Here is a 16,341-nt window from a genome sequence, read left to right as displayed (position 1 = left end):
ATGCAACATACAACATACCATGTACTGTACAGCATACTAGGGTGGGGGTGTAAGGGGGCAATCAGAGGGGCTTTTGAGTGGGACACATTTATCCATGCACCACCTCCAAAATGATGATAAAATCATTATGGCTTGCTCTCAAGCGTGTGGATTTCTGGATACGATTATAAAACACATTCTTAAATGTTGTCAGCCTTCATCCAAGTCTTTTCATCACATTTGTTGTCATTCCTTCAGTTGTTAAGTAGGTAACTAATATTAGAAGCAGTATACAGTATGTGAAAATAAAGTGATCCACTCTTAAATATTGGCCATGCTGAGGTCTCATGAATTAGAACTCAGCATCATTTTCGCAAGCTGAGGGTGACATGTGGCAACACACCCCCTCTGACCCAGCCTGGGCAGCAGATGGCTGGTGGGAGAATGATGGATGATCTGATGGATACACACACACATGATATTAGAACAGAAGGATGTGGTGAAGGGAGAGAGTGGTTCATAGGTAAGATGGGTGATCATCCCCTACTTATCAAAGACTGTACAGGAACCCCCATCAGGTTAGACAAATCAAGGAAGGGACTGATGGTGTGCACAGCTCTGTGTGAACATAAGCAGACAGACAGATGGTAGCAGAGAAATCAGAGTCCCCGGTCTATATGATATGACAACAGGGTCCTGCTCTGCCAGCTGCTGTGCTGCTTTGTACAGGATACAATGGTTTGCTTGCATTAAATACTTGATGTTAGTATTGTTTTTAAATTGTCACACTGCACTCTTTAGCTGTATGCTATACCCCAATTTCTGCCATTATTTTCCAGCCATAAAGTCATTGTTATGTCCAATCTGCTAGACCAATCACTACCACATTTACTGTCACCTATCAGCATCAGCAGTGTGTTGTTTCCCTTTTATATAGTAACCATGGAGAACAACAAACCAACATTTGCTTCCTCCCTAATCTCTATTCACCATCACCAATGCAACTGGAGCTGCTGCTTCTTCTTGTCGGCCCCCAGCAGGATTCATCCAGGATGGTTTTAGGTCTACAGGGCCCCTGGTAGCTACTTTCCCAGCCTCTGTTCTCTGTTGTACACACACAAGTCTCTCAAGTGGCTTTAACCCGCACAACGCTGAACCAGACCAGCTCTAAATGAGCCCTCATGTCTCTGCTTGCTCTCCATTTGTCACATGAAAGACATGTGGCTTCATGAGGCCAAAGCAGGCACATGGTAGACAAAATGATTTGGCCAGAACCCTGCAGCTTAGAGCATGGGAAACAGAAGTATCCATCAGAAGCCAACAGTTCATGTGTAGTCATGAACTAACTTGATACTTAAATCAAAAACACTGAACATCCCCACCCAGTAGCTGCAGTTTTGATAATGGCTACACCACGTATCCTGACTATCTAAAAGTGCAAACATTTCTAGAGGTTAATCCAGAGTATGACAACAAATAGACAAATGATAATTCCCCTAAATCGGTGCTTTACAGTAACAAGTAACATCTGATCAAGATCAATTTTGAGAACATGCAGCCTGATGCACTTCAAGGAGGGCAATTCAGCACAAACAAGAGGTTTTAGAATTGGTCCAGTGCTTCTGCTATTATTAGTATTACGTATTTTAAATCTAAATCTAAAGCACATTTATCTCACTTCATGTCTTTTGTAAGCTTTTCATTCATTGTCTAGCACTTTGACCTCCACATTACAGTCATGTGGAAGCCGGAGCCAATCCCAGCTGACATCAGGGGAAACGTGGGTCCATGGCAGGGCAAACGTAAAGACAACCATTCATTCTCACATTCACACCTTTATTTAGAGTGTCCAATTATCCACTGCATGTTTTTGGACTGTGGGAGGAAACCAGAGCACCTGGAGCAAATCCACACCAACACAGAGGAAACATGCCAACAGTGCTAGCAACCGTGTGGCCCTATTATGCTTTTAACTTACATATTTTAATGCTTGTCATGACTGTCATGTATGACTGTCTGCAGGATGATTGTCAAAGGATACTACTGTCTTACAACAAATCTACCCACAAGTACAAATACAGCTCAAGACTTGCCTCATGTTAACATTTAACACTACAAGGCTTGTGATGAATTCAACTTTCTGGACGATTGAAATAAAACTTTCTCTCCGTCTGAAAAACAAAATATACAGTTAAATGAATGCTGATGCTATTTAGGGCAAACATTATTTCTTTTTTTAAAGAATGACACAGTACCATGATGTATACCTTATGAATAGTGCAGTATATGCCTGAATCAAACCTGATCTGGTTACTGGTATGTTTAACTTGGGATATCACAACGAGAATCTGCTGATGCTAATATCTATACTTTCATTTTGCACCTTTTGAATTACAGATGCATTTACCACCTAGAAATTTCAAGCTATTTCAAAGACATGAATAATTCTCCAGCTGTGTAACAATATTCCGAGATAAGTTGTGTAGGGTGTGGCCAATCATCTAAAAAAGAGATAAGCAGCCTTCAACATGACTCAGCAAAAAAGCTGTGGCTGAGTTTATGTGTAGTATAACATGCAAGATATAGGATGTTTGAATTGTAACAGATTTAACACTTTTTTCTTTCTGATCTGATCCATTAATTTTGACCAGTATTGCCTCGTCCCAATCTCTAACCAGAACTAAACACATCAATCATCCATTTTGATTTACGCTGTATGCATGTCTGCAATCACTTTGTCATTCTCTCCCTCTCTCTTTATCACTCATACACACACACACACTGACCCTGTGGCCCACCGGTCCCCTGTCAGTCACGCTGTGTCGAGGTTAGCAGAGTGTAATTAAAGTAGCCTTCTTATCACCTCATCTCTAGACTGCTAATAACCTCCTCTGCTTCCATCTCTCCTTCCTCTCTGGCCTCATAGATCCAGATAAGAGCCACAACTGAAAGCAAGACATACACACTCAAAGAAAAAAGCAGGGAAAAAGAAAGGGTGAGAGTGTGTGTCTCATCCGCCTGTGTTATGTGTAAACTCAGTAGGGTGCTCATTACACAAAATTACTTTAATTGGATGAACTGCTTCCTACTTGTATCATACACATCAACTATTACAAAGACCTATTTTTCTCACTTGCTTGCACCTGACCAGGACTGTTCTTTACCACTGTGTCCCAGACCCTTGAATATTTACCATCTTTTTTTCCAGTGTGGTGTTTTTTCCACCAAAAGTGGGCAATAAAGCAGAGCCACAATCCTTTAGAATACTCTTTTTAAACTCCTCCTAAAACACTTTTTAAAATCCCAATACAGACATGCATGTGCACACACACACACACACACACACACACACACACACACACACGAGTAAAGGTAAGTGGAAAACCTAAAACCTAAAAATGACAGCAAATACTCCAAAGCATAGATGCAACCTAACACCACAGTCACTGCTTTGAGCTGATGAGACAAGCAATTCCACTGACACATAAACTCAAAGCAGGAAAAATATCAAAGTGAGACGTGTCTTAAAGCCACAACATTAGTAAAGAAAAGCAAGATAAAGATGTGAACATTACATTGAGCTGTCAACAACTGAAAAGAAAGGCCTTTAAATGAACTGAAACATAATCAATTTTTTAAATGCCTTCTGGTGCTTGGCCTCTGATAACTTATGAAGTTGTCAGCCTACCAGTTTCATGTTGAAATTGTTTTGCTCCCAGCGGCACAGCATTAAGCTCATGTTGCTTCTTGCAGTTTCTTTCTCAGAGACACCTGCGTCACTTGAAGGAGGACTGCTGGTTGGCCAGCCAGGCCCAAATATGAGCCATCAGTAGCAAGTCTAGACTTAACAGAACCCAACTCCAACCAGACAAAAAAAAAAAAACAGACTCAAGGAGGCATCAGCAGGTTTGAGGAAAGTGTCCTGAATAAATGCACCATGCAGAAAAAGTCAGCTGCTGCTTGCTTGAATCCTGGCAGGTCTCTGTAGCCTGAGGGGGTGGGAGAGCTCTGCACCTCCAGCTTCTCTCCACCCACTGTGGACAACAGAGGGAAAAATAAACACTGGAGTGGAGAGGCGAGCGGAGCTCCACAACCTCCACTGGCTCAGAGAGATAGCCAAACCAAAAGCACTGTGAGGAGTAAGACAAGTACAGCACCCCCTCATTCCCCTCCTCCCTTGCCTGCAGCTACACATTATGCTATTGCGCTTCAATAGACCACAGGTCATATGGGGAGGAGAAAGGAAGAGAAAAGGACAGACCTCTTAACCTCCTGCTGCCCCACCCCCAGTTGACCAAAACTGTGGCCAAAAAGTGTTGAAAACGAACAAAAAAGGGATGATTGGTGAACCCTTGTTAACAGTAGATAAACTAAAGAGTGGGACGTGCAGAATGCAGAAGCCAAACCAAGTAGACCTCAGCACGAACCCACTCTGTTCTATTTATTATTTCTTTAACCAACTCTTCTGCTGTCTGTTAAAAAAAGCCTTGTTTTTTTTCTCTGACCAAAGACTGACAGTCCAGTCTCTGATCAACCATCACCCACATCACACTGCAGCAGCTGCATATGTGTATTTATGTGTGTGTAGGTCACCACCAATGACCACAAATTACAAGCTGAAATTGAATTTTGGGAAAGGCCCAAGATTTACAGAAAGTTCTCACTACAGTGGAGGGGGGTGGTGCCTGATCACTTCCAGCAGAAACATGAGCAGAAACATTTTAAGCTTCATGAAACGATAATGCATGGATGCAGTATAAAGTAATGATCTATGAGAAATAAATGTTTGTTTTGCTTCTCGAATGCCAAATAATAAAATAAGACACATGTGTAACTCACAGCTGGTTTGTGGTAATTTTATAATGCATTTTATATTTCCAGTTTGTGTAAAACAGAAATAGCTCACATTTGTAGCTGAAATGCATGGTGTTCAATTTTCTAAACAACATGCTGAGAGTGGCAAGCTGCTTAAATGCAGTGTAGCATAAAAGACTATTTTATTTCCTTGTAATAACACAAAGCAGCTGAACTATGCAAAGCAGAATTTTTCAAATTAAAGTTATCAGTCTTCCATCTCATGCGAACTGAGAGGAATTTAAGCAATTTGGCCTTGAGTACATTTAAGTGAGAAGCCTTATTAGCCACCAGTGTTGTTTAAAAGCTCTTTTCACACTAAAATGAATGGGCATACGCAGAATTTTTAACTTTGGTGAAGCTGCTACAAACAGGCAATTAACATCAACATTTCCATTCCACAGTGGAAAGAAAGATATGTTACATCTTTTATTTTAGTCTCTTTTTAAATCAATTGCTGAGCTGATTTAGATGATATTGTTATGTGATGTTAAAATGCAAGAATCGCAAAAACTTTAAAGAGCAGTTTTTGACCAGTGTGAATAAGGTAAAAGATATTCACAAAAGCGGATATAGATGTTCTGCTTGGTTGTTGTTTGATTTTAGCTAAAGGTTAATGTCAGATAATGTTTGATATGATGCATCATCATTTCAATTAGCATGTTAGAGAGGAGCTAAGGTTGAGGGGGAAATTAAGATATTTCATGAAATGTGACACTTAAAAGTCCTAATGACGCACTACTAGCTTCCATCTATGTATTTCCAGTTAAAATGAGCTGCAAGGTCATGTTACCATATTAAGTGGCATTTAGAGTAAATAATAATGACATAATGGCAATGTCTCACCAGCATCATTGTCTATGTCTGTGATGTTAAGTGAAGAAGAAGCTGAGAGGGAGGTTCATGAGGAACAGGATATAATGACATCTTCTGCAGTAAACCATGTAAACCAGAGTGTTGCTGAAAAGCGAGAGACTGGAGAAACACAGGGTCACGTCGGGTTGGGGTAGGGGCAGAAAATAAAAATAATCATTCTGTGCTTGATGGGATGATAATAAGTATACTCCCAGACAACAAGATGAGTCTTAAAAACATCTCAAAGCACATGTGAGGGCATAGCAACCTCTGAAATCCATAGGGATGTTGGAAACATATCAACAAACACATGCAACAAAATGTTGATTTTAATATATGAGGATTTTACCTTGGGATTTTAAACCACTAGCAGTAGTTGAAAAGCCCAGGGATCACCAGGTCAGAATGATTGCATTCTCTGGCCACATTTAATGTCACCATGAACCATTTAATATTCTAAACCAAAGCGGTAGACCAACTGACCAACAGGCATTACCATTCCAAGAACCACGGCACTAACATGGATGAAAACACAGCAGTGGAAAAATAGCACAGATGGAAACATAACCATTTCAAAAAAATGTGGATCTCAAGTGTTTCCGTAACTACTGCATGTATCAACATCTATATACAGTAACACACAATACAAAACCCGTCTAATCACATTACAGACTACTAAACTAAAACATCATGATACCTGCTGCTTCTAACCAGCATTGATTTAATGACATTAAGGCTGAGAGACAAGAACATATGTCATTATTTAGGGCTTGTTTAACAATTTTAGTACAGGCCTTGAAAAAGCTCAGAGTGTGGTTCCTTTCACAGCCCAGATAAACCTCAGGGTGTTGGGAACAATGGGGGAAAACCTCACCATTGAAGGGTCTTTATTTTGGGGGACCTGCACCTCTGAGCTCCTGAGGCGGGGGAGGAAGACTGGGGTGATGGTGGGGGTGAGGAGTTGGGGTGGCTCTGTTACGTGATTATTTCAGTGAGGGAGTAAGTGGGTGGGGGGAGACATATGGATACGCAGGGGATAAGAAACATAAACAAAAGAAATTGGACAGGCAGCCCAGTATACAGTTGATAAAAGAGAAGTCACTGCATCCTTTTATTGGCTTCTTCACTTTCACACACTGCTATTAGTGATTAAGTATGTTACATACTGTAAAATGTGCATATACTGTATATGAACTCCCTCAGCCCAACATTGTTGCTAAAGTTGTGATTTAGTATAACAGTGTTCAATGTTTTTACAGGGTCTGCAGTGATAATATCAACTAAATCAACCAAAAACATAACATGAATGTTGCTATTATTACCCACAGTGAAGTAAATCGTGATTGACGATGATTGAGCAGTGTGGGCAGATACAGATACAAAGAGGATGGAAACCACAGTACACATGCTCCTTTTGATGTTTCACCACACTGCATCATACAGACAAATGTAATACTGATACAGAACAGTATATAGTACTGCATAAAACAGAAATAAAAAATAATATTTCAGCTAATTAGTAATATTTTTCCTTGGCCTCTGTGGTTGGCACTAAACATCAGATGTGGATTGATGTGTTTTTCAACACAGAACATAAAAAAAGAACTGAACCTTGGATGATGGACTACATCTCTGTGCTTTCTGATTTCCCCAAAATCTGTGCTAATACTTCAGCGTTTTCTGATCATTTACAGCCATAACAATCATACTATAATTCCACATTTAGACATATATTTCCTATTATTTGCACCTGGATGCACTCAACAGTATGTTCAACTCAACCTTCAATTTGACCTGTGGAGAACAATGAAAATGCCATTAAATGTATCTTATTCAATTATAAACCCTTCATTGCAATCAGAACACTTTGAATGCAATGATGCCATCTGGTTCTAGTTTTCACAACTACCAGCTGAGACCACCTCAGTTATGAAACTCTCCACACAGTCTAGAACACGTTCCCCTATATAGTAAACGATTGAACAAGTTAATGATGCAGTGACATTTTTAATGATAAGATATTTTCATTTTATGCATTCTATGTGTGATGATGATGATGTGTGGAAGATGGTGAGCCTTTGATTTTTAATATAGCACTGTTTTAGATTTGGTGTTCCACAACACCTGCTATCACCTGGCTTTTGTCTGCAGTGGGAATGGATACGATCTTTCACTCCTGTGTCAGATGAATCTGCAATAGACACATGACTTGAATCAGCAGTGATGGACAAGGTGACACCAGGTGAACATGCGGGTTCTGTTTTCGACTACTTCATTTTGGCAGCCTACGCTGAATTTACACCATATGCAGACTGAATTTTGATGCACACTGTTCTAGCAGTGATCCAAAATCATTCAGTCAGTGCTCAGTTTGAAGAAGGAAGTGAAATATAAAGATGCCACCACTGTAACAGTGCCAGTGCTCTCCATGGTTGTTTAACACGACTCACCAGAGGAAAAAAAATGGGCAGAAGGTCAGTTGTCTTTTTTTGGCTGGTTTACCTATTTTAGGAAAACAAACTGCATATAACTGTTTATTTTAGTGTAAACCAGGTATAAGAGACTGCTTGTGTCAACTTAGTGTGCACAGACATGCAGACCAACCAAACACACACACACACTCATTGTAATTCCTACAATGTTCAGGAAGCTCAAGAAAGTGAAGCTGACAACAGAGGAAATACAGAGAACTGTAAAAGTTCATTTTGTAAATATTCTCACAATGATAGTTAAGATTAGCTTTGTCTTGCATCAACGGTACCATGATCAGGAGACAACATTACCTCTCTGTAGGTCAAATAAGTGATCAAAGTTATATCCAACCAGCTTTTTGACTCTGGGTGGCTTCAGGGGAGGGTGACTTCATCCTCACTGACCTCTATCTCTCCTTTCTCCACACTCACTGCTATCTCCAGACAGAGATGGAGCTGATTGTGTTAGTCCAACTCCCTGTGCCACACCAATTCCCCATGGGGTGCCACTCACAACGGCCAGTTTGTCTGCACTAACGGGCTCCATGTGTCAACTAATGTAAGGAAAGTAGAGAAGGAGACAAACCAGGGGAGGAGGGCACCTTAGGGGTTAGATCAATGGTAGGATGTTGAGTCAGGAGAGGCAGAGGCCCAGCCTTAATTAATATGGTTATGTACTCAGCCATGACCTCACACAGGAAGGCGAGGGGACAACTGCACAGGAAGTGGAATCTGAGCGCGACACATTAGACAGAGATGAGGTCATTAAAAGTGGAGCCAACTGCTGCAAGTGATAAAACATATCTTAAAACATGGGTTACAGATAGTTTATTTAAAACCAATGGAGTCAACAAAACACAATACTAATTATTTTTAGTGATTAAACATTGTATGGCTAAATAGTATAAAGCAGCAAACATCTTGTCTGATTAAGCTGGATTTGAAGACAGGAAAATAAATTAAGAACTAATTAATTATTACCACTGAATTTCTTCCCAAAAAACTAAAGCAAAACACCAACAAACCACATACCAGAATTCCTTCTGAAATAAATATGAGTCTAAAAATATAATTTGAAAAATCTTGAATACATCCTGTTTTATTTTCATGCTCAAAACTGTACAGGTGGCACATGGAGAGAAGCTGCCTCTTAATGTCAGATAAAAGCCACAGACTTCAGGTGGTCTGTGTGTGTGTGTGTGCGTGTGACAAACTGGAGGATAACCACCTTTATATTCTCTGAGAGGAGGACACAGAGGTGTGATGTCTCTTATCAACAACAACATGGTCTCCCTCCAGCCTAAGATGTGCCACGGTCAACAGGTCAAACACAATCGAAGAATGAACCACGTAAGCCGAATCTAAGAAGATCACTCACAGACCAGAGGTTTTATCCTGTGCTCTTCCTCTGAACTCAAGCAGTCTCTTAAAACCTTGCTTTTTCCACTGAACAAAGAACTCTTCAACAATCAATCACTAAAACATCCATTAAATCTTGCTTTAAATTGCAGCACCTCCAGAGGAGACATATGTCTATCTTTGGTCTTTTGTCATGGTAATTTTAGAAAAGAAGCAATATATAGTCACCCAGAGACACCCAGCCAATCTGCTCTGGGTGGGCAGGACAGCATTAGCAATCCAATGCAGTGTGATGATGGTGGTTTGGCTTTCACTCTTGTCTGCTGCTGTATCCTCACTAGACTCAGGCTAAATCTCAGAAGCCATAAAAAGTCCTAATTGTCTTTCACAGGATATTGAGTAAAAGGGGGGAGGAGCTCATGGTTTCATCCACACCTCATGGATGAAACTAGTATACAATTGTTTTGGTTGGTTTGTGATGGGATTCCCTTTGTATCCTAATAAAATGAAACAATACCATGAAAGCTCTGGTTTATGACACTGCTCTGGATTTTGGATGTCTAGGCTTGGAAATCCTAGGATTACACAGGGGCTGTAACCTAAGAGTTTATCCATTAGTCCAAAAAGCCAAGACGGCATGTTTCATTATATTATATAATATTATAATTGTAAAAATTACATTAAAATATTAAATTTTCTGATGCAATTATCACCAAAACTATTTATCAGCCTGCATCTGCTCTCCAGCCTCCATTCCCCATTAGCTTCTGCTTGTAAAAGTCCTTTAATTAGCTTTGAATATCTAATAATTAAATGTATTCACACATACTCTGGTGTAAAGCTCATGGTCATACCAATTTCCTCAATGAAATTACACTCAAGTTAAATAATTAAAATTATGGAAATCATAATCTTGGGCAATTACTCATTGAATTAATGGAGTTGAACAAGTATACACCTATCAATCTGTAGCCATTTAACAGTAATATTTTAATATCCAGACTGAGCTCCACGATACTGCACTGAAGTCTGTTCTGATTCTGTTTCATTTACAAGATAATCTCTGTAAACATAAACTGAGCTGGCTTATTACTGGTCCTAATCTGTTTTTTATGGGATTTAGATTGTGTTCCCAGGCAGAGATTAGTTTTTCGTAATGAATTTAACAAAATCAGTCTTTAAACATAGCCTGACTTAAGCCTTTATCTAGAAAGATGCATATTAAGAAATGAGCTCCTTATCATACAGACACATGTTTTCCATCTATCACTAGTTGATGTGTGTCCAGATAAAACTATATCTTATTTTAAAAAGGTTTAGGCACATTTCACAAACCATCCGAATTTATTTTTCAGGGTCCCCTGCTGCTAATGTGGCAGAATGACTAATCCTTTATTTGAATATATTCAGTTTCAAAGCTGTAACTATGAAATAATGAGCTGGCAACGATGCACACTTGGATACCAAAAAGGAAAAAGAGAGGAGTGAAAGTGGGAGGAAATAAAAAAACAGACAGAGTAAAAGAGAGAAGGTGGTTTGGGATCACACTAAGGCATTAAACATGAATAAAGCAGCAAAGACGACGGCCTTGAATTATTGGAACACACATGCAGCGTCTGGATGTTTGTGAATGGAATTGGGTGTAGGGCAAAAAAAAAAAAATGCCACAGGAGGGCAGCAGAGTATCAGTGCACGGATTGGCTCTTCATATAATGGAAGGCACACACAAACAAATAGATGGTTACCCAACTATTCTTTTTGAGACACTCATTAATTTGAACAGGCTAAACAAAGTATTATCCCTAACCATAACCATAACATTTAATGCATAACACTAACCACAATTCAAATATTATCCCTAAATGTAGCTACTCAGAAATCTATCTAGTGTTATTTTGAATTAGGTTTGGCCTCAATACTCAAATCAAGTCACAATACTTAAAATTCTGCCTGTGACAGATAAATAAAGAGTTAAAGGGTTACATGTTCTAGTTGAGAAATTAAATAATCCTCATATCCACTCATACAGTGTTACAACACATAACTGTCATGTATTTCTTGCTACTGTGGAAGGTGAAAATGATTTCTCTGTCCCTCCTATAACACATCTTTCTGTCAAAATGTCAAAGACAGCCCCAACCTTGACAATCTGATGTTTCATTGGCTTTAAGTGCTGTATGGTAAGGGAACAGCCTCTTTAATTGTGTCTCCTACAGTATGTTCTCTGCCCTCTGGCAGAAACCACTGGCAGAAAAAACACCAGAAACATTAAAAAATGAGCTGATTGGGGTCACTGAGAGTGTTAGACCTTCACTATCAGTGATGTAGCTGTTCTGCTCATCAGCCCTTCCTGCCATTCTGTCAGTCCCTGGGGCGAAGGCCAGCAGAGGCAGCACAGAAATGAGGACAATAAAACTGAGCGATGAAACAACCAACACTCCTGTCCTGTACTAAATAAATAAATAAACAAACTATTAGAGAATCTGTTGATTTGTTTTCTAATATGAAGGACAATTACTAAAAAATGTCAATCGTTTACTCCAACCTGATATTTATTTAAATTCTATCTTCAATCCAAGTACTATTTTTATTTGCATTAGTTTTTTGTTTTTTTTAATCTACAAACTGGTAGATCAAATGTAGAAATATGTTGGGGTTTTTACACAAAAAATATAATTTATATAAATAAGTAATAAATAATAAAGTTAAACATCAAGTTCATCTGTTAGCATAGAATAGATTAGAATAAAATATGTCTTCATTGTCCATCGATGTAGATAATTATCTTTGGCTCATCTATTACAGACAACTAAACAACACTGATTACACCAAGAACAAGTAAATTAAAAAAACTATTTAAAATAATAGTAAATTGTTTGCATTTATATTGCAGGTAAGTAAGTAAGTCAATTTGATTTATATAGCACCTTTAACAGATATGGAATCAAAATAAAAAACAATAATTAGTCTAACTAAAAGCCTGATTAAAAATAAATGGTTTTTTTTAAAGCAACAAAGGGAGAGTGTTCCACAGGAGCGATCACCTTGTGTCTTAAAATGGGTCTTTTTTTAAAAAACACTAAAACTTTGGTCAGAGAGGTATGAGGAGAACATTATAAAAGCACTCATGAAAGCCCAACCACATCTCAAAGTCTATTAGAATCTTATGATCAACAGTGTCAACAGTGGCAGATAGATCTATTCAAAGCAGTTTCAGTTGAGTGCATCTTGTGAAAACCAGACTGCCATTAATATAAAATTTGGTGTTTCTCTAAAAAGGAAGTGAGCTGCTCTGCTACAATTTTCTCAAAAACATTTTGATGGGAATGGAAGTTTTCAAATTGGCCTACAGTTTTCCAGGATGCCTCGATCAAGACTAGACTTTTTAAGGATTGCTTTAACCATGCATGTCAGAAGTGATGTATTAAAGGTATCGGTAGAACAAGTTCCATGGAAAAACATGGAAAACATAAATGAATGCACTACACGTTGTACAGTCTGTGACTACCGTGTGCAATCTGCATTCACATAAAACCTTTAAAACCTTAACTTCTCTCACTCATTTACAGCGAGTGCCAGTGACGTATTTCCGGTTTTTGGGCGCAGATGTCTGTCTCTTTTATGTCTGTCTATTTCATGTCTGTAAACTTTTGCTCAGAGAGAGAGACACGCACATAGACAGACTTGGGGCCCTAGCATCATGGACTGTTCGCAGATGCCAGCTGAAGTATACTCACCCAAGAGAGTCGCCTCACTTTGACTGTATATACTTTCACTAAAAGTCCAAATGCCATGCATGCACATTGTCAGCAGTGATCAATATGAGGATATCATTCACATCACTACAGCTGGTTGGGAAAGTCAAGTGTTATCCCAGCTGAGGATGATGACTGCTGCTTCATCAGCACCACAGGGATAGAAAAAGAGGAGAGTGGAATGTAGGTCAGTGAGAAAACGTGATTGGACACTAAAACAAACGACACCAGCAGCAGATATTTGCCACGCCCGACGCCACTGGCTTCCCTTATCTTCTACTCACGCGATCACCATCATGACTGGTTTAGATTTGTCCCCTGAACACCAGTGTGTTGGATGCCTCACTGGCTCTGAGTCACACTCACTGTGAAGACTGACTGCCAAGCATGCACTTGCTGGCTCACTAAAGCACACAGACACCTCCTTCCCCTCGCTGCCTTACATGGCATTAAAACGATCCCTCTTGTGGTTGTAGCCATTTGCGTGGGGTTGCTAAGTGCAGCCAATATTTCACAAACACAGCAAACCAGGCACTGTGGTATCTGCCATGCAGCCATTCATCCATCCATCCTGGACAGCAGAGACACAGCCTTCTCCGTTTCCTCCAAGGAACTCACTGAGTTTGGCTTTGTGTTTGTGTTATGCTACACTGAGCCAGTGAGGGAGTGTGTTGATACTAAAATTGTGTGCATTGATTTAACAAGTAAAACAAACATCCTTCAATCCTTCAAATGACACAACATGGAAAGATAAAGTGACTTTTTGTGCCAAGAATACATGCCTTTGAACGTTATGCTGAACATTCAGAATGTCATTAAAATGGCATTTATTAAGCTGAGGGGAAACAAACAACAAATATGAAATATTGCTAATACAAAAGTGTATTGACTAACCAAGAAAAATCACACTTCAGTCTGATTTCCCTCTGTACACCCCTATTCAGGGTAGATATGCACACACAGACCGAATATAAAAAAATAGAGGTAGTTTTCCACGGTGCTGGCTGAATTAGTAAATAAGAATATATTGTAGAGCCATCAGTCCGCGTGATTGGTAGTAATTGCCTACTATGAACTTAATTTATAACATCAGTAAACATTTTCCTGAGGAGTCAATCTGAGGCAGATCTTTGGAACATAGACGGTTGATCACTATCACATGACAGATTATAAAACACAGCACATACAAGTGGACACCAGAATGACTGACAGCTGGTATCATCCAACAGGGGCCTGGGTGCAGGAGACATCAAATGTCAAAATGGTGTAAACCAAACTGCAAAAGGATTCACACTGGAGTTGAGATATTTATAGGTGACACCATGAACGGTTGGTACTTGGGACACAACATGAAAAAAGAAAGTGATTTTTTTGTGACTGTGTCTTATGCCAAATATGGAGAATACTGTACTCTACAACTCTTTTTCTTTTTAAATGAGGGTAAAAATAACCAACATGAAATACTTTAAGTTCCCTTTAAAGTATAAAGTATTTGGCCTCTTAACTGAACTTGACCACATAATGCCTCACAAAGGTAAACACTTAACCTGTGTGAGATAAACCTCTAGTTTATTGCATTTTACTTTAAGGAGCCTAGGCTATTAATTACAAAGAGGCAGCACAAAATACCTGGCACACTTGATCTAAACTAGTACACTAGAAGAGTATACCTGGGTGTTGCCTCCAGCCTCTGACCCTTGAGCCTTGCTTCTTGTGTGTCCTCCTGAGTTCAACGGCTGGCCCAGGGAAGATATGTGGGACTTGACGGGAGCAGGAGGCAGAGCTAGAGCTGACGGCCTGGTGGGAGTCTGGGGAATGGGTAAAGCACTGTGCACTGGTTTGGGTTTGGGGAGTCCTGACTTCATCTTTGTGGCCACCAGGATGGCTGGCATGCTCTCCCCAGCTGCTCAGTGACCACACACTCCTCTCCCTCTCACACTGACATGGAAATCCTGCTCCTAGTCAGCAAGACTCTTCTTTGACTCCCATTTGTTAAATGTGTGATTATCAACAGAAACACACAGAGCTTGCACCTGACCTGGCACTTGATTCAATCAGTGTGAGCTATTTGTCATTGTCCGTCTGTGAGCTGAGCTCCACAACATGCAGCAAAGAGGTTAACCCCCAAGAATTCCACCTGTTTCCGGATAGCCTGGGATCTTAAAAATGATGCAGAAAATGACCAGAAAAAAAATCCACAGTCCAAAATCCAGGAGAGAAATAAAAAAATCACAATTCATTACAGGAGAATTGCCAATTTGGAGCGAGTGTTTCCTTCTGTGTATTTCCAGCACTGAGTGAGTGTCAGCAAATAGCCAGAGGCTCCTTTATGAAGTGGTGCAGTTTCTCTCCCACAGAGCCTTTTCATTACACCATTGCTTCAGGATGACAGGAGAGAACAAGCTCCATCATGGAGTAGAAAGAGAAAAGAGAAGAACATGAGAGGGGAAAAAAGGAAATGGCAGCAGCACCGCAGCGACCATTCGCTTCAGAGACTGCTCAGCCTGTGACTGCACAGGCAGAAACACCCTGCACTCTGCTGCCCCTCTCTCTCTCTCTCTCTCTCTCCCTCTCTGTCTCTCCCTCCCTCTGTGGTAAGTCGTGGTTAGCAGCAGGTGTGGCTTGGATCAGAGCTGACATATGTGGAGAAGCTAAACACATCTACTCAGTATGCTCCTCCAGCCTGTCTCTCCTTTTGTATTTTAAAATACTCTTCTTACAGTATTTAGAGATGGTATTTAATCTCATCTCGGGTTTTAAAAATATTAGTTGGGTTTGCCACTTTCATTGCTGAAGGAGTTGAAAATTGCAACTGTTTTAAAAGGAGGGGTTTTGGTCTCCCCTTTTATAATCAACTGTTGTTCTTGTCTTGAGTATGTGTTACTTATATGTGCATGTGTTCTTTGTCAAGCCACTTTCTAGTTAAATGACAGTTAATTCAATAAATAAATCCCATGAGTAATAGCATGAGTAAATCTGGTTCACATTATCAAAATACAGCAGCAGGGTTTGTGATGCGGCTCGCCAGTCGCAATCCCTGGTAATTGATGAAGATTAACCCACATTTT

General features: G+C 39.8%; 1 protein-coding gene across 2 annotated transcripts in view; it reads right to left on the bottom strand.

The window, feature by feature from the left end:
* Positions 1 to 15,393, bottom strand: part of nav2a (neuron navigator 2a) — a 91,697-nt gene extending 76,304 nt beyond the window's left edge. For both annotated transcript variants that reach the window (XM_044031180.1, XM_044031182.1), the window contains exon 1: positions 14,944 to 15,393. In XM_044031180.1, coding sequence (XP_043887115.1) covers positions 14,944 to 15,165 — 222 coding nt within the window. In that variant the 5' untranslated portion in view covers positions 15,166 to 15,393. The remainder of the gene's footprint in view (positions 1 to 14,943) is intronic.
* Positions 15,394 to 16,341: the final 948 nt, after the last annotated feature.

Source organism: Solea senegalensis, linkage group LG7, assembly GCF_019176455.1.
Source record: "Solea senegalensis isolate Sse05_10M linkage group LG7, IFAPA_SoseM_1, whole genome shotgun sequence".
NCBI classification, from domain to species: domain Eukaryota; kingdom Metazoa; phylum Chordata; class Actinopteri; order Pleuronectiformes; family Soleidae; genus Solea; species Solea senegalensis.
This window is presented reverse-complemented; position numbering and strand designations above follow the sequence as displayed.